General features: G+C 43.2%; 1 protein-coding gene across 1 annotated transcript; it reads right to left on the reverse strand.

Moving 5' to 3' along the window:
• Window positions 1-3,552: 3,552 nt before the first annotated feature.
• LOC122919794 (protein shisa-1-like) lies at window positions 3,553-5,405 on the reverse strand. Its single transcript, XM_044268981.1, has 2 exons — window positions 5,120-5,405; window positions 3,553-4,070 (listed from the first exon to the last, which is right to left on the reverse strand). Exons 1-2 carry the CDS (start codon window positions 5,403-5,405, stop codon window positions 3,553-3,555), a joined length of 804 nt encoding a protein of 267 aa, XP_044124916.1.
• Window positions 5,406-22,141: the final 16,736 nt, after the last annotated feature.

Below are 22,141 nucleotides of genomic sequence, written 5' to 3' on the forward strand. Positions count from 1 at the left end.
ATCATTTGGGTACAGGACAGTAGACCCGGCCACAGTCAGTCAAGATAATAAGACATCACACAGCCATGTGAATGCCGCCGAGTCTTATGAAATCAATTAGAAAAACACAAATCTGCATGTAGCACATGAAGATACTGTCTGCATTCATTGATTTCTATTTACTCCATATTTAGGACTGGGATATAGCTGTATACAGCAAACACCACTGTATGTATGGGAGAAAACCAGAGAGCGGGAGTGAGGACATGGTTGAATGTAGATGCCTAGGCACTATTGGAAGCATAAGGCCAGGTTTACACTGTGCATTTCTTTTAATTATATATTGAAAATATTTTCAAAACTGCAGTAGAATTTTTGTACATTTGTTATTTTCCTAGGGGAAGCCTCCCCCCTACCCCAATCCGAGGGCAGATATCCTCTCTGGTGAGAAGTGTGGAGACCATCCCCCCCACTGGGGTCACTGGCATCTGCATGGAGAGGAAAAGGACAGTAACAGACTGTGAATATGAGGCTTGTTCCTGAGGTCATTTGCATCTCCCCCACCTTACAGACACATGTCCAGGGAGTAAAACTTGTCATGCTCCTCCCAACTTCATAGGAGTGCTGCTCCCTGAAAACTGACCAAGAATATGAACACATAGGAAACAGAAGCTAGCATGTACAGTACTTAGCTACCCATAGATTTCATTCATGTGTAATATGGGCGCTTTTCTGCAATGAAGTCAACTCATGTGAAATTAGCCTTAAAGAGGTTGTCTCATGGAGAAAATCCCTTTCCATATTCTCTATGAGGGCACATGGTCATCATAAAGAGGGGTTCTCCACTTAAGACCCCTCTATGAACCAGCACAGTTAGCAGATTTGTAGGAGTGGCTCTTGTTCTGTTGCAACTTAATCCATCTTTGCACCCCCCCATCCCCAAGCAAATTAGTTGTTTTCAGGTTAATTAGTTGATCACTCAAAGGGATACTCTGATGACACGACACCTTTTAAGGATTCATTCACACGTCCGTGGAACGCGGTCCGCGAGATACCAGACTGGCATCCTGGTTAGTGCAGCAGCGCACGGCGTTATTGGTTGCTATGATGCTGTGTGCCGCAGTACAGTAATACACTCATATATGATCTATACAAGTGTATTACTGTACTGTAGCGGCAGAACACAGCGCATGGCGTCATAGCAACCAATGACGCCGTGCACTCCTGCACTAAGCAGGATGCCAGTCCGGTAACTCACGGACAGTCTTCCACCGACGTGTGAATGAAGCCTAAAGATTATTCCCTCATACAATGGCTTTGATTTATCATGCCTTTACGCCAAAATTCTGGCTTCAAAAAGCCTCTTTTTTGCATTTCTACACCACTCACTCTAGTTTTGAAATAGAGGGAAAGTGGGTGTGATTAGCTAGGTTAATGGGTTTCACTCCAAATTTATCACAGTTTAAAAAAATAAAATTATAAAAATCTGGTCCGAAATATTGGGCTTAGCAAGACACAGTATCCACAATATCCTTAATAATAATCATTAGGCTAACCTCCCAAGATGGACAAATTGCAGTAATAGGAGCAAAGTCTAATTTGGATTCTAAGAGAGTGATATTTGAGACCTGCTTTGTGCAATGTTTAGACAGCAATACCTTCACAATGGAGAGCAATCCAGTCAGATTCTAAATAGTTTCTATTCTCTTTTGCATAAACCTCTTAGTATGCAAAGCCCTTGGTCATCAGCACCTTGGTGGACAGCCATTGTCTTGGGAGGACTACACAGCATCAAGACAAAAGTCCTCAATTTTCATAGTGTAGAGTAATCAGACCCAAGCTCTACTCTGGAAGCACCTGGACTGCCAGAGCCAGAGGACTTCACCTTTGCCAGAGGGGGGCAAGTTGTGCAAACAATGGCACAATTCAGGCCACAAAGAACCCATTAAAGGAGCTTCAGGACATAATTAAAAGCATTGATTACTCCTTATGAACCATGATGTTCTACAGATAACAGAAAACCACTGACTTGCAGAGTTTATAAAATTAACATGCAATCACCAGGAGCAGTTAATAAGAGCACAGACTTGATAACAGTACATCTGTTTTATTTTACTGTAAAAAATAAAGTGCACTTGACACTGTAACATACAACGCTCCTTTTCCAGAAGCAAATTCAACATCTAGAATGATTGTCACAGTCTCAAATTCTTTAAGAGCAACCATCACAATTTGCAAATTCAAAGTAATAAAAAAAATAAAAAATAAAGAACATACGGTTGTTTTAGTCTTTTCCTCATATGCCAAGTGGAGTGCTGACAAATGGTTATGAAGAAATACAGAAAAACATGGGAGGGGGTGTCAATTCTTCACATAAAAAAAAAAAAAAAAAAAAAAAAAAAAAATCCCTTGCAGCAGCCTTTGTGATGACACAGGAATTCGGAAAAAGTACAAAACTACTTGGAATATGATGAAGGAAGTAGAAAGGCCCAAGCAAGAAGATTACTAATAGAGTAATCATAGTCCTAGAAATCACCAGTGGTCAATCATCCACGTATAAGACTTAGGGCTTATGCACACGAACGTATTTTCTTTTAGCTTACTTTTTTTTTGTTTTGTTTTGGGCGGACTGTAGGTGAAACCATTTACTTCAATGGGGCTCTGTATGCAATCCGTTTATCCGCATGGCTGTCTGACACAAAAAAAATAAAAAAAGTAGTGCATGTCCTATTGTCCGCAAATCACAGTCCGAGGCCCCATTCAAGTCAATGGGTCCACAAAAAATACGGAACGTACACGGAACACATCCATATGTCATCCCTATTTTGCGGATCCATACTGTAGAAATGCTATGCTCAGCCCATATTGCTCATGTGTTTGGTGATTAATAAATTACCGTTTCCGATCCGGAAAAAAATAAAATAAAAAAACCTCAGATACAGAACGGATCCGTGAAAAACTTACCTCAAAACAACAACGGTCGTGTACATGAGCCCTTAGGCTACATTCACACGACCGTATGCGTTTTACTGTCCGCAAATTGCAGATCCATTGTAACAATGCCTATACTGGTCTGCAAAACGGACAAGAATAAGACATGTTTTGTATTTTTTTTTTTGCAGGAGTACGTAACGGCCATACGGATAGCACACGATGTGCGGTCTGCATTTTTATTAATTGAAATGAAGGGGTCCGATTCCTATCCGCAAAAAAACGGAACAGACACAGAAACAAAATACGTTCGTGTGAATGTAGCCTTAACTAAGTATTCCAGTTATATTTAACTATCCCCTATCCAGAGGGGCCCCTGTAACCTGTAGAGTACCCCAAAATGAAGAGAGCGGTTGGACGTGCATTCAGACCAGCAGCGCTGTTCATGTCAGGGTAATCCATGGTGGCTGCCTGGATAAAGACTTGGTGGGATGGACACAGCCTCTAGGCTCAATAGTCATTTGTTTGCGCCATTTACACCATATTGCCATTTCCATAAAAACTTCTCTTCTCCGCATACAAATCATTTCACGTTCCTGTCCTCACAGGGCTCAGTCCATTATAGTAAAACTTCCCTGTGGGTCAACATTTAGAAGGAGATTCTTCTGGCCCAATATGTTGGGTCAGTGGAAGGTAGTTTGTAGATTGTGGGTAACCCCTCCTGGCGTCAATGTAAGATGCTGGTGCCATTAATATGGCATGCTCCCCTGGCACAGCATAGTTAATGAATGGTGGCTGTAAGAAAGGAGCAGCAGATGGGCCAGCGTGTATAAACTGCGCATTTGGTGGACAGCCCATGACTGGATAGCCTTGTGGCATGTTCATATACAAATTGATGTTTTCCGCTCCCAGAGCACAGAGATTTTGTGGCCGAGCACCAAGGGATCCGCGGGGGGCACAGTTTGAGCTGGAACTGGAGTGCCTCGAGACGTCAGTAGATGGTTCTGTATCCAAGAGTCGGCTTTGTGGAGCAGGTCCATTCATCTGGGTTTCTTCCTCAGGTCTAAGACATCTGCAGCAGCATACTCCTACAAGAGCACCCACTATGACAAAGCTCACAAATACGGTGCCAACTAGGAGAAAAGGTAGGTATGTGGGCACTACAAGAAAAATAAAATAAATAAAAAGATGTTAAACTTTACTGTACTTTAAAGCAGATTTACAATATAGAAAATAAAATGTAGCAGTTTATCAGGATGGCATTGGCCTGCATAAGCTGGTGATATTTTATCATCCATTGGCGCTCGCACGGACCGAACATCGGGCAGTGTAACACGCCCCTTAAGCTATGGACAAGTTAAATGTGTACATTGGGAGGATTCCCAGCAAACAGTGTGACCACAGCTTCAGGCCTCATGCACACGACCGTATGTATTTTGCAATCCACAAAAAAATACGGATGTTATCCATGTGCATTTCGTATTTTGCAGAACGGAACAGCTAGCCCCTAATAGTAACAGTACTATCCTTGTCCGTAATAGAACACATTCTATTTTTTTGCGGAACGGAAATGGAATGCACACAGAGTAAGGGCTCGTTCACATGAACGTGTGAAGCCCGTGCTGTGGACCGCAAATTGCGGTCCGCAATGCACGGGCACCCTCCGTGGGGCAGGCGTATTGGGGATCGCAGACCAATTCACTTGAATGGGTCCGCGATCCTTCCATTCTGGAAGCACGGAACGGAACCCCAGAAAGCACTCCGTAGTGTTCAGTTTCTACATTCCACATCTCCGAATTTGCAGACCCATGCCCGTGTATTGCGGATCCACAATACGGCAACAGGTATCACACGTTCATGTGAATGAGCCCTAACTTGGCGGACCGTATACGGAACCATTCATTTCAATGGGTCCGCATAAAAAAAAACAAAAAAAAAAAAAAAACAACACCACACACACACAACTGAATATGCTCCTCAAAATAAATAAATAGAACATGTCCTATTATTGTCCGTATTACAGACAAGGATAGGACTGTTCTATTATGGGCTGGACGTTCCGCAAAATGCAGTATGCGCACGGCCAGGGTCCGTGTTTTTTCAGATACGCAGTTTGCAGACTGCAAAACATGTAACGGTTGGGTGCATTAGCCCTTAGTAACAAAAACTCCACCTGCATTGCCATGGTATACAAAGAGTACGGTTTTACCTGCATCCGGCATCTCTACAGCGGGCGCTCCATCCCGGAGAATGTCTTCCTGCTCCTCACTAGGGCACTGACCCTGGTCCAGCCTGGCCTCACTGGCAGTGCAGCAGTACCTTAGATTACAAGATCCACAGCAGTAGGTAGCTTCCACATGGTCATATCGTTCAGGGCACTGAAACCCTGAGTGCCAACTTCCATAGTTGTCCGTCCATCCATGGCAATACTCTCCAAACTGTGCCCTAGAACTACTAACGTGCAGAAGCAGCACCAGGATCAACAAAGGACACATGGTGCCAGCTGAGGAGAAGGCTGATTGCTGAGTCTGCTGTAGGGGGTAGATGAGTTTTATCAGCTGCTGGTAGAACCCGCCTTCCCTCTGAGGGAGTGTCAGTCACCTCAGCCCCAGACTCTCCACCCCAACCCCCCAGGGCCACTTATCATAAAGACATCAACACCTCCGAGCATCACCCTTCCCAGCTGTAGGCCTGCGCAAGCTGCAGAGCTTTTCAAGATGGTCCTGTCTATGGTAATCTGCCGTCCAGGAATTTGGCATGTCCAAATGTAATCATATGGAGGACATTAAGGATACATCCACATGGGAAATAATCTGCTGCGGATCTACGGCAAAATCCTGATGAGTTACGTGCGGATATGTCTCAGATTTTGCTGCGGCTTTCTCCTTGTGCATGGCAAAGGTTCACATATAAACGGACAAGCTGCGGCCATAGGCCTCATTCACATTAACGTTTTTCACGGATGTGTGCTATCTGTATTTTCCACGGATGTCACGCGTACCCACTGATTTTAATGTGTTCACACATGAGTGGTTTTCCACTGACCATCAAGGAGACCAAACGCTGTCATAGAAGTCTATGGGTCCATCGAAAACGGCTGACACAGCACGGATGGCATCCGTGTTCTGTCAGTGTTTCATGGGCCATTAGGGCTCATGCACACAAACATATTTTTTTTGTTTTGTGTCCGTTTTTTTTTGTTTTGTTTTTTGCAGCCTGTATGAGAAACCATTCACTTCAGTGGGGCCTCAAAAAACAGAAATGAGCCTGTGTGCATTCCGTGTGCATATGTCTGCATGGCCAGTCTGTAAAATAGAAGATGTCCTATTATTGTCCGCATTACGGAAAAGATAGGACTGTTCCATTAGGGGCCAGCTGTTCCGTTCGGCAAAATGCGGAATGCACACGGCCGTATTTTGTGGACCACAATACACCAACGGTCCTGTGCATGATCCCTTAGTAGGAGATGCTCTGCAAATCAACTTTCTGCTGAGCAGTGTCCGTGGAATTTGGATGACACGTGGAGGAGAAAAAACGGACACACGGACCAAACAGGTATTCATCATGGACATTCTCATGGATGAAATCCGGACGGGTTTTCCATGGATGTCAAATGGACATGGAAATATGAACGAGGCCTTAGGACCTGACATATGGTACCTGCACAGGGGTGTGGGGAAATGTGGGGAAATGTGCAGAAGAGCCAAATGAATTCTGTGCATTTCCACACAAGTTACTTGCGGTTTTTGTTACGGACTTTCTGCAGATCTCACTCTTCCATTGAAAAGGGCGAAATCCGCACATCAATCTGCACCTAAGAAATAAAGCAATACGTGCATGAGATTTGGCTAATTTCCTTCACATTGCTGGTGCTGTACTATGCAGCCGTTTTTTCTCCGCACATAGTCCTCACCGTGTGCAGCCACCCTTGGGCCACTTGCACATGGCTGTGGGTGAATGGACTTGAGATCTGCACGAATCTGCGTTTCTGCAGCATATCCGCACACAAATCCGCAATGTCTGATTGCAGATTTTGGTGTGGATTTGATGTGGTTTTGTCGCAGATCTTACCCTTCCACTGAAATCCGCAGCTAAAACCACAAACATCATTGACATGCTATTTGTTTTGAAATCCGCAATTTAGGTCAATTTCCGCATGGAACAAAATCTGCAAAGTGTACAAGAGATTAGTGTAATCTCATCCACTTACTGGTACTGTACTACGCTGCGATTTTCCGTGTATTCAGCAACGTGTGCCTGTGGCCTTATGGTTTTATTAGTGCGTAGAAAATTTAGGCGCAGAATCAAAATCCTGCACATTTTTCACAGTTTTTTATGCTGTTTTTGGTGTAGATTTTGATACAGATTTTTACATGGTATTTAAGCATTTTATTGATTTTAAGGGGAATTTCCACGCAGAATCCGCATGAAGGATGAACCAATGCAAAAAAAAAAAAAAAAAAAAACGCTCAATATAAACTTCAGCATGGGTTTTCCACTAAAAACAATGGAAGCTGAATTGAGGGAAAGTTCTTTATGGACATGGGTGTGGGAAAATACGCCAAAATTCTCATGGAAAATCCATTATGCGAATATGGCCTTAATATCTGCACCACAAGTCAATTTATGCAGCAAATATCTTGTTCAACACTGTATGGATTAGATTTGCTAAAGGTCTCATGCACACGACCGTTGTTTGTTTTGCGGTCCGCAAACCTCGGATCAGCAAAACACGGATGGCGTCCGTGTGCATTCCGCAATTTGCAGAACGGCACGGATAGCCTTTAATATAACTGCCTATTCTTGTAGAATAGAACATGTTATATATGTTTTGCGGACCACGGAACGGAGCAACGGATGCGGACAGCACACGGAGTGCTGTCCGCATCTTTTGCGGCCCCACTGAAGTGAATGGGTCCGCATCCGAGCCGCCAAAACTGCACAACGGCCGTGTGCATGGGGCCAAAATCGTATCCACTTTGTTGGCACTGTAGTACACTGGGAATTTACAGCAAATCTATAGTACATCCATCCTGCGCAGATGTACCGCAAGGCTCAATGTACAGATTGCGCACTGCAAAGTACAGTAGAGGAGAAATCTACATCACTTTTACATGATGCACAGATTTGCCTTTGCAGATCATCCTTTCCAATCTGTAGCATGCCCATTATCTCCAGAATTGTTCCTGGATAATTCCCGGATTTCTTCAACAGAGTTTAAATCCACAATTTGACAAGTGTGTTGCAAATCTATTTGTGGATTTGGAGCAGATTTCCTGCAGACTTCATCCTCAAGCCTGCATTGTGTGAACTTGCCCTGGTTCCCTCCTTGTAAATCTAGGCACTAATGATAATTAGTTTACCTCCTCAGTCCTGAGGAACTTTCCAGCTTCATCACCGCACTAAATCAATTACCTTGTCTCCAGATAATCATGTGTGCACACTCCATAGCTCCACCTACTGTCTGGCACTTGCACTACACATGGCTGACATCATTACAAGACGCATGTAAAACCACATTATATTACCACCAGCGGATCTCTGCGGACTGTCTGCTCTATATAAGTATGTGCTTATTTATGCGCAGGCCTAGGGACCTGTATTGTACTACATCAGTACTATGGACACATACCGCTGTTGTGAATTTATTTTACCCTTTCAGAACCAGAGTTTTTTGGGGGTTTTTTTGCGCTCCCTGCCTAGCTAGAGCCATAACTTTTTTTTTTTTGTCTGTTCACATAGCCATATGAGGGCTTGATTTCTGCGAGACAAGTTGTTCTTTAAAACGCCACCATTTAATATTGCATATGATGTAGTGAGAAGCGGGAAAAACATTCCAAATGGGGTGAAATTGCAAGAAAAAAAAGCAATTCCACCACAGTTTTACAGGTTTTTTTATTTACGACGTTCGATGTACCTTAAAACTGACCAGTTACTTTTGTTCTACAGGTCAGTACGAATATGGCGATAGCTTATATGTATAGTTTTTCTTGCGTTTTGATAATGATAAAAAAAATAAAAAAGTGGGAAAAAAATATCTTTTATTTTTTTGTCGCCATATTTTGACCCCTATTACTTTTTTTGTAATTATGTGTACGGAGCTGTATGGGGGCTCATTTTTTGCGGGGCGATCTGAAATTTTCATTGATACCATTCTTGGGTGTGTGTGACTTTTTGAACACTTTTTATATAATTTTTATATTTATAATGTAGCAACTAAAAAAACAGCGAATCGGCCATTTGAACGCTATATTCCATTTTGCTGTTTGCCATATGGGGAATATATTTTTATACTATGGGCGATTTCGCACATCGTGACACCCATGATGTGCATTTTTCTTTTTTTTTGGGGGGGGGGGGGGGAAGGGGGGTGAATTGAATTTGTATGTTTTTTTTTTTTTTTTTTTTTACACTTTTTTTATAGCTCCCATAGGGAACGATAACAATCAATCATCTGATTGCTATTATCATAGACTCCAATGCACTAGCATTGGAATCTATGATGATTTTACTAGTTTCCTATGGAAGCCTATTACAGGCAAGGGCTCCATAGGAAATACTATGCAGCAGCCTCCTGTCATTCACAAACACAGGGGCTGCTGCACACATGCTCCGGCTCCTCCGATTTCAGCATGGGGGAGCCGGTGTTCTGTCAGAAAACCTTACCTTGTCAGATTCCCTTACCCCACGTGACTTCTGGGGGTGTCCCGGGGGTTTGCCCCTCCGCGCAAGCGCAGTACCACGGCACGGCACCTCCACGCAAGCTCAGTACCAGGGCACGGGTAAGGTAACACTGCACGCGCTCTCAGGGGTAAGGAGATCTGACTTTCTTTTGTCTTGTTAAATCTCCTTAGGCCTCATGCACACAGCCGTTGTTTTGATCCACATCCGAGCCGCTATTTTGGCGGCTCGGATGCGGACCCATTCACTTAAATGGGGCCGCAAGAGATGCGGACAGCACTCCGTGTGCTGTCCCCATCCGTTGCTCCATTCCGTGGCCCCGCTACAAAAATATAACCTGTCCTATTCTTATCCGTGCTTTGCAGACAAGAATAGGCATTTATATTAAAGGCTGTCTGTGCCGTTCCGCAAATTGCGGAACGCGCATGTACGCCATCCGTGTCTTGCGGATCCTCGATTTTTGGACCGCAAAACACACCATGTTCGTGTGCATGAAGCCTTACCCTCACACTGCGCATGCACAGATTGTAAAATCTCCTTACCCTCACTACACAGCGCACTTCCCATGCGCAGTGTGAGGGTAAGAAGATTTAACAAGACAACAGAACGTCAGATCTCCTTACCCCTGAGAGCGCATGCGCTATGGTACTGCGTTTGCGCTGTGGTACTGCGCTTGCGCGGAGGGGCACACCCCTGGAATCACGTGGGGTAAGGGAATCTGACGAGGTAAGGTTTTCTGACAGAACACTGGAGCACCACCGGAAGCGTGCCCTTCTGGTGTTTCATGCGCTCAGATGCCATGATGTGGATTGACCACGGAATCTGAGGGGTTAAATGTCAGTGATCGGCATTTCTGACGGTTGCAGACATGAGCCGCGTGTGTCTGCTATAAGAAGCAGGTGGCCACCAGCGGCTATGGTGCCCGTAGAGCTCAGGAGCGGGCGCCATCTTTAGGCCCCTTTCACACCGGCGAGTTTTCCGTGCGGGTGCAATGCGTGAACGCATTGCACCCTCACTGAATCCGGACCCATTCATTTCTATGGGGCTGTGCACATGAGCGGTGATTTTCACGCATCACTTGTGCGTTGCATGAAAATTGCAGCAAGCTCTATTTTGTGCGTTTTTCATGCAACGCAGGCCCCATAGAAGTGAATGGGGCTGCGTGAAAATCGCAAGCATCCGCAAGCAAGTGCGGATGAGGTGCGAAGTTCACGCGCGGTTGCTAGGAGACGATCGGGATGGAGACCCGATCATTATTATTTTCCCTTATAACATGGTTATAAGGGAAAATAATAGCATTCTTAATACAGAATGCATAGTACAATAGGTCTAGAAGGGTTAAAAATCAAAATCAAAATTTTAACTCCCCTTAATCTACTTGATCGAGCAGCCCGGCTTCTCTTCTGTCTTCATCTTTGCTGTGCACAGGAAAAGGACCTGTGATGACGTCACTGCGCTCATCACATGGTCTGTCACATGATCCAACACCATGGTGTTGGATCGTGTGATGGACCATGTGATGAGCACAGTGACGTCATCAAAGGTCCTATTCCTCAAAGAAAACAGAAGAGAAGCCGGGCTGCGAGATCAAGTGGAGTAAGGGGAGTTAAACTATGTAAAAAAAAAAAAAACTATTGTACTATGCATTATTATAAGGGAAAATAATACAATCTACAGAACACCTAACCCAAACCTGAACTTCTGTGAAGAAGTTCGGGTCTGGGTACCAAACATGCCAATTTTTATCACGCGCGTGCAAAACGCATTACAAATTGCGCATTGAAAAATTGTGCATTTTCCCGCAACGCACCCGCATCTTATCCGGGCAAAAAACATAACGCCCGTGTGAAAGAGGCCTTAAAGACCCAAATAGTGCCGTACATGTGCAGCGCTGGTCGTTAAGGGGTTAATATAGGGCTAGTAGCACTGACCTCTCCTCAGGATAGGTCATCAATATCAGATTAGTGGCGTCCAATTACTGACACCTCCACCAACCTTATCGCACCTGCATCTCCCAATGCCTGAATGACCAATAAGAATGAATCCAAAAGCACAGCTCATTCTTCAAGCGAGTAAGGGTAGATTCACATCACTGTCATGTTCTTCTGATCCATCAGAAGTACAGAAAAAAAATACGAATCCTTTATTTTGAGGATCTGTTATGCTCATTTTGCATCCATTTTAGCCATTTCTGTCTGAGATCCATTATTGTAGCCGGGAGAAAAAGTCCTTTATGGAGGATCCATTTAAAATAACGAATCTCAGACTGAAATGGATGCAAGATGAGAATGAAGAATACTCAAAATAAAGGATCCTTTTTTTTTTTTTGTTGTCAGATGATGTGAATCTACCCTAAGGCCCCTTTCACACGGGCGAGTTTTCCGCGCGGGTGCAATGCATGAGGTGCGTGCGGATGCGGTGTGATTTTCATGCATGGTTGCTAAGATGACAGTCTATTCACTGTATTATTTTCCCTTATAACATTGTTATAAGGGAAAATAATAGCATTCTTTAATACAGAATGCTTAGTAGAAGGTCAATTGAGGGTTAAAAAATAAATAAAAATCTCCTCCTCCTCTTGATCGCGTTGCAGCCGGTCTCTTCTTACTTCTTTTAACATCAGCTGCCGGCTAAAGGACCTGTGGTGACATCACATCACATGGTCCAATCACATGGTCCACCACCGTGTGATGGACCATGTGATTGGACCATGTGATGAGCTCAGTGACGTCACCACAGGTCCTTTGACAGGTCCTGAAGAAAGAACAGGAGACTGGCAGCTACGCGATCACTTGGAGGAGGTTAGTTAATTTTTTATTTTTATTTTTTTTAACCCTCAATTGACCTTCTACTAAGCATTCTGTATTAAAGAATGCTATTATTTTCCCTTATAGCCATGTTATAAAGGAAAATAATTGCATCTACACAACACCAAACCCAAACCTGAACTTCAGTGAAGAAGTCTGGGTCTGGGTACCACAGTCAGTTCTTTATCACGCGTGTGCAAAACGCATTGCACCCGCGTGATAAGAATTGAACAACGGAATGCAATCTCAGTCAAAACGGACTGCAATTGCGTACCTATTCGCGCGGGTTTGCCACAATGCATCTGGGACTCATCCGGACACGCTCGTCTGCAAGGGGCCTAAGAGTAAGGCTGCAGTAACTGAGCACATGGCCACTACACATTCAATGGAGCTATACTTACAGCTCAGTTCTTAAAGGCCATTTACAGGGGCCGAGAATCGCACAGAATATCACTAACGAGCGTTCATAGTAGTGAAACGCTCGTTCATCGGGTCATCCGATCGTTTTTGCGCATGCAGAAATGATTGCTCCGGTGTAAACACAATCTCCTGCCGGCAAACAATGAGTCAGTATGGCCTTAGCGATCGCCCCTCCCCATACTCTGGAGGAGATTGCTGCATGTAAATGGAGGGGTCTCCTCCACCAACGATCAGCAGATTGTCAGGAAGGAAGCGTTCCTTCCCGACTATCTGCTGTAATATCGTCCCGTTTAAAGGAACCTTAAGTGGTAGTTCTGGTGATGCCAGCTGCAGGTAATAGCTGATCGTGGTGGTGCCAGATGTCAGAGCCACATTGATCTAACAGTGATGACCTCTCTTGAGGATAGGTCAGCAAATTCGTTAGACTAGAAAACCCCTTTTTTTTTTATAACCTTATGGCCTCTTTCACACTAGTATACTGAAATCCGTCAGTATTCTGGCTCTGGATTATGCACTGATTCCTGATTGCTTCAGGATTTCATTAGGATTTACATGCATATTCTTTCCTCCCTGCATTTTTGAGGCACTCCCACAGACTGTAATGTGCGTATTTGGAAACAAGTATTCAGAAAACTCGGACATGCTGCAGATTTAAAATACTTACGGAAATTATACGCCCATGTGAATAGCTCTATTCTAACATTAAGAACGGATTCCGGTACATAAAATCAGGGATTTGTACGGTTTGTAAATTCGCTCATGTGAAAGAGGCCTATAGGCTAAGTGCAACCCTAATTCCCAAAAAGTCGCAGTGTAAAATTAAAAGAAATGTAAATAAAAACAATGCAATTATTCCCAGTAGCTCATAGAATAGATATCAGATGTTGAAAGTGAGATGTTTTACATTTCATGAAAAAAATATTAACTAATTTAGAACTGAAATTGTAGGTGGTACTAATAAAAAAGGAGCAGCAATTCGGTACGAAGTCATATGACTGGTTATAAAAAGCGCTTGCTAGAGAGACAGAGTCTCAATGTAAAAAATGCAAAGACTTTGAATATCCCACCATCTATCATCAAAAGATTCTGAGAACATGGAGAAATCCATGGGTGCAAAGAACAAGGCTGGCGGTCAGTATTGAATGCTCATGATCTACGGGCCCTCAGGCGGCACTGCATTAAAAGCAGGCATGATCCTGTGCTGGAAATGACTGCATGGGCTCAACTATGATCCAGAAACAACGCCATATTCTCTGGGCCAAAGCTCATTCCAAATAGACTGAGGCAAAATGGAAAACCTCTGTGGTCAGATCAATCAATATTAGAAGTTTTATTTATTTTTTTAAACCATGAGACCAGGAACCACCCAGCTTACACACAGTTCAATAGCCTGCATCGCTGATAGTATAGGGTTGTATTCATCACTAAGGCGCGTTCAGCTTACACATCTGGAAAGACACTATCAATGCTGAACAGCGTATAAAGGTTTTAGAAGAACATATGCTCCCATCCAGACAATGTCTAACAATGCTAAACCACGTACCTCACAGAAGAAAAGTCCAGGTGCTGAACTCTCCTGCCTGCAGTCCAGACCTTTGACCAAAAGGAAATATTTGGCGCATCACTGAAATGAAAAATCTGGCAAAGAAGACTAAGGACTGAGCAGTGAAAATCCTACATCAGCCAAGTATGTAACAACATTCCTCTCAGAAATCTCCAGCAATTGGTCCCCTCACTTCCCAGACGTTTACAGATTGTAATTAAAGGAGGGGATCCTACAGAATAGTTGACATGGTCTCCCAACTTTTTTTGAGATATGTTGCTGCCGTCAAGTTCTAAATGAGTTTTTTTTTTTTATTCCATGAAATTATAAAATGTCTCACTTTCAAAATCTGATCATTTGTTCTATGACCTATTGTGAATAAAACATGGGCCTACCTGAGTAGTAAAGCTTCTAGATTATTCGTCAAAAAAAAGTGACAGGTACCACGCTCCTTTTATTGTTTACCAAAACCCCTCTCGTCAACACGCCCCTTTCGTCCTCTTGACAGGTCCCCCACCCCTTCGCCTCCCCCCTCCCAAATCTGAATAATGCATGCCTGGACATGTCTAGAGACCGCGTTATATTATAATGGTAGATAGCGACCTCCACCCCCGCCCATATCTTTATGATTATGGGTTTATTAAAACATTATGAATTTGTCAATTTCTCACCTACACCTCAATCTTTTATGAATGTATTAATATATTATGAATTTGTCAATCTCTCAATTGTGCCCCATATGTATTTATTAAAACATTATTGAACGAGTGTATGACACTCCTCTCATAACACGTACAGCCTCCCATATAGCGGCATAGGGGTGAAAACGTGTCTGGGCATGTCTAAAAAAGCACAGCTTATGATAGATGGACATGTCTGGAGACCACATTATATTATGGTAGATGCGTTCCTGGACATGCCTAGAGGCCTGCACAGCGAGCCCCTTATTGACAGTAAACGAATTGAGCACAAACAAAAAACGCAGTGTTAAAAATTTTATTGAGCAGATAAACATCGTGCAGAAAAGAGGCAATGTTACAACACATATATAAATACAAAAATACGTTTCGCTGGGTTACAATATACATTACATTAATAATATCTACACATAATCAGTATTCACAAGCTTAACAAAGAATATTGTAACATTGGCGATGTCCTTCTTTTAGGTAACGGACTACCCTGTCTTATACCCATAAGATAGGTGTGGAGGGGTTGGTCAGGAGAGCACGATTAGGAGCGACACTTACAGATGACTCATTCAAGTTCGCTTTTAAACCGTCCAGAATCTCTCTAGTAGATGAATTACCCACAACAGTAGACGGCATATTTATGTCCACCATGGCATGCATAAATGCAACCCAGCCTGGTGGGTTTTTGTTTTTTGTCAGTCTGTGGTTCTGCGTCGCATTGCGCACAAGATCCATCTTGTTAGAACCAGGAATGACATCACCCTTATAAATAAATTCACCTTTATCATTCCACATTGTAACACTGGTATTCTGCTTCAGCCTGCTTAACAAAAGTTCAGCCTTTTTCTTAAACAGGGGTTGACATGTGTTACAATTTCAAGGACAGAATCGTATTTATTAGCGGGTGTATTTGGCAGTTGTTGATGATCAGGATCAGATTGGTTAACAAGGTGTAAAGTCGCTAGCTCTTTAGTCTCCTGTTTGGCTAGAACCAAGTATCTTTGCATTATATCGGTGTATCTTTTAATTTTCACATCATTCGGCAATCCAGAGCTGTGTAAAATACCGTTAATTTCATCATCCAAGCGTTGTATCACGCCATGCCTTACACCGGTCGGTGGTGTAAAGACCTGACTCATCCTCTTGAGCTCGTGTTTTGGAACCAAGTACATTTTCTCCGCATGATCCATTATTTGTTAAAAAGCAAACTCGTTATTAATGGAATTGCAAACCCCAATAGCGGTCCTATGAAACCACCTGTCTGATTCACTAAGCGCTTCTTTTTCTTTATGGGGATTGTTTTATCACACATCCGCCTTATAGCCTTACGCCACTTTCTGACGTTCCTTTAGCGGAATTCGTCCTTTTAGGATGTTTAAGGCAATCTCACCTATGGCTGCTATTAAATCATTACTCGCATGGCGCTAAATAGATTTTCTGACAGATGGTATCGCTTTTACAAGCGTTTTTAAGAGAGCCCAATTACGGTGAAATCTCTCCGACATCTTGTCGCTGCTGTGTAAACGTCCTAGAATGCGCTTAACCTTCTAAATCTCACTTTTTTCAACTATTTCTCTTCTGGGTATACACAGCCGGCAATGCTGGCGGTAAGAACCCCGACCTTAAACGAAGTTGCTCTGGTGTAGTAGCCCTTAAATCTACTAGCAGGTGGCCATAAGGATCCCGCGTAGCGTCCTCAAAAGCATCCAAGAAGAAGTGTGTTTTCCCAGGATACATTTGTCTCGCTAATGTTAGAATTTGCAATTTATCACGCAGATTATTAAAGAGAACCATGTACTTGGTGTTTAAATTTATCGTTCTACTCTTTTTACCCTGACAAAATATGTTCTGCACCAGATACTATATACTTAGATTTCTATGATGCATGTACTTGGTGAATGCCTTTTCAAGCTCACTGTTTTCACTAGCGGAATCCATAAGATCATCAACAATAGTCAAATTTACCTTGTCGGGTGGGAAAGTTCGTCATAAAGTTTTTGCCAACAAGCATAAAACCAAAAATATTATCGGGTTTGTATGATAAATGCGTGTCAGTATTTTCTAACAGTTTTCTTACAAAATAACTCTTTCCAGAGTTGGACGGTCCTGCTAAAATGCATAAAAAAGGGTGTTGTAGGCGTGTGTCCATGGCATTAAAATCCAAACGCTCTCGTTGTAAAATCGCGTGATAGCTGCCTTTCAAAAACAGGATCCAGGACCTTCTTAAAAATAGCAACTAATTCACCTGAAAAAATAATGGTGTAACAGTGTCATAACATTATTAGAACCCGAAAAGTAGCGTGGTTAAATAGTCTTGCAGACGCCTCTTTGTGTATACGCACCGCTGCGTTTTGCACAATGGTCTTGTTTCAATCTCCCACAACTATTTCTAACAAAACCTGGTTGCTCCACAGATATAAATTTCTGACATTCAAGATCGCTGTTTAGGATGTAATCCAGAACTAAATCCTTTAGACTGTCAAAATGATTATCCCTAGCATTAGCAACGTTTAGTGTGATCCCCTTAACCTTTAAAACCGTCTTACCAGTATTCAGTTTGTACCCGTAGGATTTTGTACCCGTAAATACAAATTCTGTGATGTGTGTGTTATCTGGTATTTCGCTGGTTAGTTCGCCCAAATAATCGCCTAAAGGGGGGAGCCAGTCACCTTCACGATGAACAAAAATGACAGAATCCGTGTCGTGATAAAGACACCTTTCCTGCAGTCTGTCCAGAAGGGAGTAGAGTTCTAGTCTGGCGTAGGCTGTTGTAAAACATGCTATAAAAATGTTTGTGTTTTTGTTGATTGTGTGGTGGTTTTTTGCATATTTCCAATTGATCGATGCTGTTTCATCATCAATAAAATTTTGCTCAGAAACCTCGTAGTATGGAAGAAAGGCATAGCGAAAGAGCTCATCAGAGTTATTCACGATGCTGGTACAGGGTAAATTAGATCGCTGCGCAAACTTTCCCCATAACAAATTTAAGAACAGTTTAGAGATCTGTCTTTTTGCCGGGTTCACAGCGATATTTGCAGGGTCTAATTGTACACCTTCTTTTTCAAGAAATGTGTCAATGTATTAATCTGTACACCAACTTGGATAGCGCGATGCCTCCTGCTTGTCCCTGAGATGAAGCTCGATGTAAGGTACAAACAGATCGTCAGTCGTGTCGGGAAAATGCCACACCTCATAAACCTCTGCGATCCTGTATCCCTTTTCCAAAGCGAGCTCTAACTCTATTGTACACCATGTACCTGTCAGAGAGCGTTGTTCATGGCTATGCGTACAGACACCCGTCAAGGAGTTTGCGGCGCATGTGTTGCATAGGGGGAACATTAATGTATTGTTCATTTTCACCGGCAGGACCGGGAAAAACAAATCTCTCGGTGGATAAACCGTAACCCTGGCAATGCCAAAGTAATTTATTTTATGTAACCAAAATTGTCATAAATGATGTTGGGGTGTCCTACCGGATATGTTGTTGTTTTGTTGACAAAGGGATACAGACTCGTGAAATCGTAGTAGTGTACAGCTTCCCCTTCAGCCTGTTTGTGATAGAGCTTTATGGCGTTAGTCCTACCGCCATAAAGAGCATCACAAGGATCTAGCGGTGTTGGGAACCACATGTTAAGGAGGTATGCTTGAAGTCTAGAATCTTTCTCTACCATTTCATGCCACTCATGTTCCCAAAGCACACGCACTACATAGCCACAGCTCTGTAGAAAACGTTTTTTTAATGACGAATGTGTGGTACAACTGTCTATAGCTGGTGTTTGTAACACCATTGGTGTCATTTTCGTTATAGCAGACGGGGCAGCCGTGGTAAAAGCACCCCTGAAATTCATACGCTATGTGCATATATTAACTCTGGCGGATATAAATCTAGAAAATATCTGCCTACTTGTTTTTCACCTCCTCTCGAAGCATGCTGAATGGCAACGTTTTTACGTTTTTTTTTTCAACATACATGAGCCACTGAATAGCCGGTGATGAGTAACGCTTTTTCGTTTTGTGGTAGTTGTCGGCTGGTAAAATGGCTATGGTATTTTTGGGGAGGAACTTAAACCTGTACATAGCCATACATACAGATGCCAGGGTGATAAGCTGAAAAGGATTGATGCTTTGGGTAGTTACAACATCTCTCTTTTGTCATTCACAGTATTTTGTCATCTTTTTTCTAGTCATCTCCATCACGCGCTCTCTGTAATGCTCACAGGCCTGTCTCAAAACATGGACGTCCTGCATACAGTATGATTTTAACTAAAAGTAGTGCGTTTCTGCGTCTCATACCACTCCAAGAAATCCTTTTTATCACTAGGCATCATATATTCAACCCCGTAATGCTCAACAGACGGTAAGGGCCCCACACAGTTTTGATTTTCCTCAGTGTTGAAGAAGTGGGGGAAATAACCCTTTGAACCCGAGAATTCTAATGCGTCTGGTAAGCGTTAAACTAAATCTCATTGGTAGGAAGTTAAGGGAATCTATGAACCTTAATTTTAAGTCCGGTAGCATCACACACAAGAGTCGCCCACCTTAAGTAATTATTTTTATGCGCAGCTTTTCATTAATCAACTCCTTAACAATAAAGTAACCGTCGTACCTGCCGGCATTATGAGCCATCAAAGTGTACCCAGCAAATTTACCACTGGTAAAGAAGCTAACAAACTCCTGCGTACAAGTTTTACCCACAAACTCCCAGGAATTAGCGCCGTACAACGACGTGGCATAAATGTAATTGGGCACGTGCGTCCCCGTCTCCTGCATGCATTCAAAGTCATAGAAAACATTATAGATCTGACTCTTTCTTTACTTTGTAAGGTTGCATATAGCAAAGACGATCATCGAATTTATACATGAGACCCCCACAAATGCTGCAACGCAAACCATTACACTTGTGCTCTTTCTCTCTATTGTACACAAAAAGACAACAACGATCACAAAACGTTTTAAGCCTATAAAACTCAGGCTCCTTTCTAGCCAACAGGTTGTGGTGATCTAAACACGCTACCGAACGACAAAAAGCATGACAAGTGGGACATTGTTGGTCAACACACTCAACACAATCGTCTCTTTGACAAGCCCTACAGAAATATTGACACGAGTGGTTGTCTTTGTGGTGATACACTGAACTACACGTTTCACAGAAGTATGCTGCACCGATAAACCCCTTCACATTTTTGATATCATAGTAATGCCCGTCATGATACAGAAGATACATTTTTTTTCCGTATACTTTTTTCCAGTTTCAAAATAGCGCCAATCAACACTACTGTGGTACAAGACCTTAATTACAATGTCAAGGTGGCTCTCAAAAGCATCTATACCACTGAAACTGACCAACTCATTATCAGGGATACCCAAATCAGCGTGTATCTGTCTAGCCCGTGACAATAAACTAGCGTCGTCATCAGCACCATCACCTATCAGAGCGCATAAGCTGGCCGCAAGAAACAAATTAGAGTCGGTGTTATTAAAGTCATACAACCACCGCTTTTTCTGCTGAATAATCTTACTGTATACGATGGATTTCAAACGCCGTTTCACCCCACTACGTCGATTTCTAATGACAATAGCCACAAGTTTGAGCTGTTGTGAAGAAAGGATTTCAGCGTTATTCTGAAACACAGCCGCAACCGCATTGAGAAACGTCTTTGCGTTAAAGACCTCTCGCAACTGCTTTGTAGAATAAACTGCGTCTAAGGCGTGCCCGCCTTCAAGTTTTAACTGAACAAAATCACCAGGGTTAATATCTCTGCGGGCTCTGTCCAGTAAAGACTGGATGGCAGCATGCACAGCCTCCAGAGGAGACCATGTAAGAATTAGTCAGTATAAAGGGACTTTCGCAAAAGGGTATGAACAGTCTTACACGGACGCAGGGGCGTACATAGAAATCACTGGGCCCCATAGCAAGAATCTGAATTGGGCCCCCTAACCCCGCCAACTACCCACCCCTTTCCCATCCCACCGTCTGTCCTGGCTCCTCCCCTGCCCCCCCCCCCCCATTTGCCAATAAAGAAATGTATACATACATTCGTACGTATTTGTACTGACCCAGAGAATGAAGGGCACAGGTCAGTTTTGCGGCAAAGGGAATGGCGTAGGAACAAAACCCTGTGGTATCTGAATCTATGGGACTCCTGTGGATATTCCATAAATGTTTTATCTGCAGTCCTATATAACACTACGAATAACAGTAATAACTCTGAGTACAGATAATGTAGTAGATGTCACCTGTAGTCCTATGTAACAACACAAATAACACAGTGATGACTCTCTGATTATCGAAAATGTAGTAGTTACCTGCAGTCCTATGTAAAACCACAGATAACACTAGTGTAGATCATGTGGTAGTGTTACCTGTGTGCTTCCTTGTGCCTCTCCCACGGACTCCATGCTGGTGTCTCTGCCTCTTCCTTCTTCTTTCTCTTGCCCCGAACAGAACGTCCTGATGCAGCTACGTCAAGACAAGGGAACACTGTGGGCATGGTCATTGTGACACAAACACGGACACAGGGACAGACACACACACACATACATACAATAAATATGATCACATCACACATCACTGCTCCTGCCTGTCTGATTTGGTAAAGCCGGGCATAGATGGGCTATGTCAGGCTTTAGCAGAGTGGGCACAGGATAGTGGACACAGGGCACGATATGTATGTGAGCACAGCTGAACGAGTGCAGGGAAGGGGCCCACATATACATTGCTCCTCCTGCCTGTGTCATACCCCCCCCTGTATTTTGGGGGGCATTAGGAGTTGGATAACCCCTTTAACTCCTTGCTGCTGATGCTGAGTGTGCACATAGCCACCAATCATATCCCCCCCCCCCCAAAGGTGACTGATGTGCTGGGGGGGAAGGGGGGAATATGTTTGGTGGCTCTGTTGTCATGGAACCATGAACCAGACGTACAACAAGAGATAAGTGGAAATAAGAAGGCTTTATTGAAAATCAAGCTGTAAGCAAAAGTCCAAACGGATGGCTAAACCGAAGCAGGGTCTTGCGTAGACAGAGGTCAGGAACCAGAAGGGTAGTCAGACGAAGCCAGGATCAGGAACCAGAAGCAGCAGCAGTCT

Source organism: Bufo gargarizans, chromosome 9 (assembly GCF_014858855.1).
Source record: "Bufo gargarizans isolate SCDJY-AF-19 chromosome 9, ASM1485885v1, whole genome shotgun sequence".
Classification (NCBI taxonomy): Eukaryota; Metazoa; Chordata; class Amphibia; order Anura; family Bufonidae; genus Bufo; species Bufo gargarizans.

Excerpts from the sequence above, each read along its gene's own strand:
- LOC122919794 (XM_044268981.1), bottom strand. The coding sequence starts at position 5,405 with ATGTGTCCTTTGTTGATCCTGGTGCTGCTTCTGCACGTTAGTAGTTCT. Across the intron at positions 4,071-5,119 it reads TGTAGAGATGCCGGATGCAG|TGCCCACATACCTACCTTTT; the intron begins GTAAAACCGTAC and ends TTTTTCTTGTAG.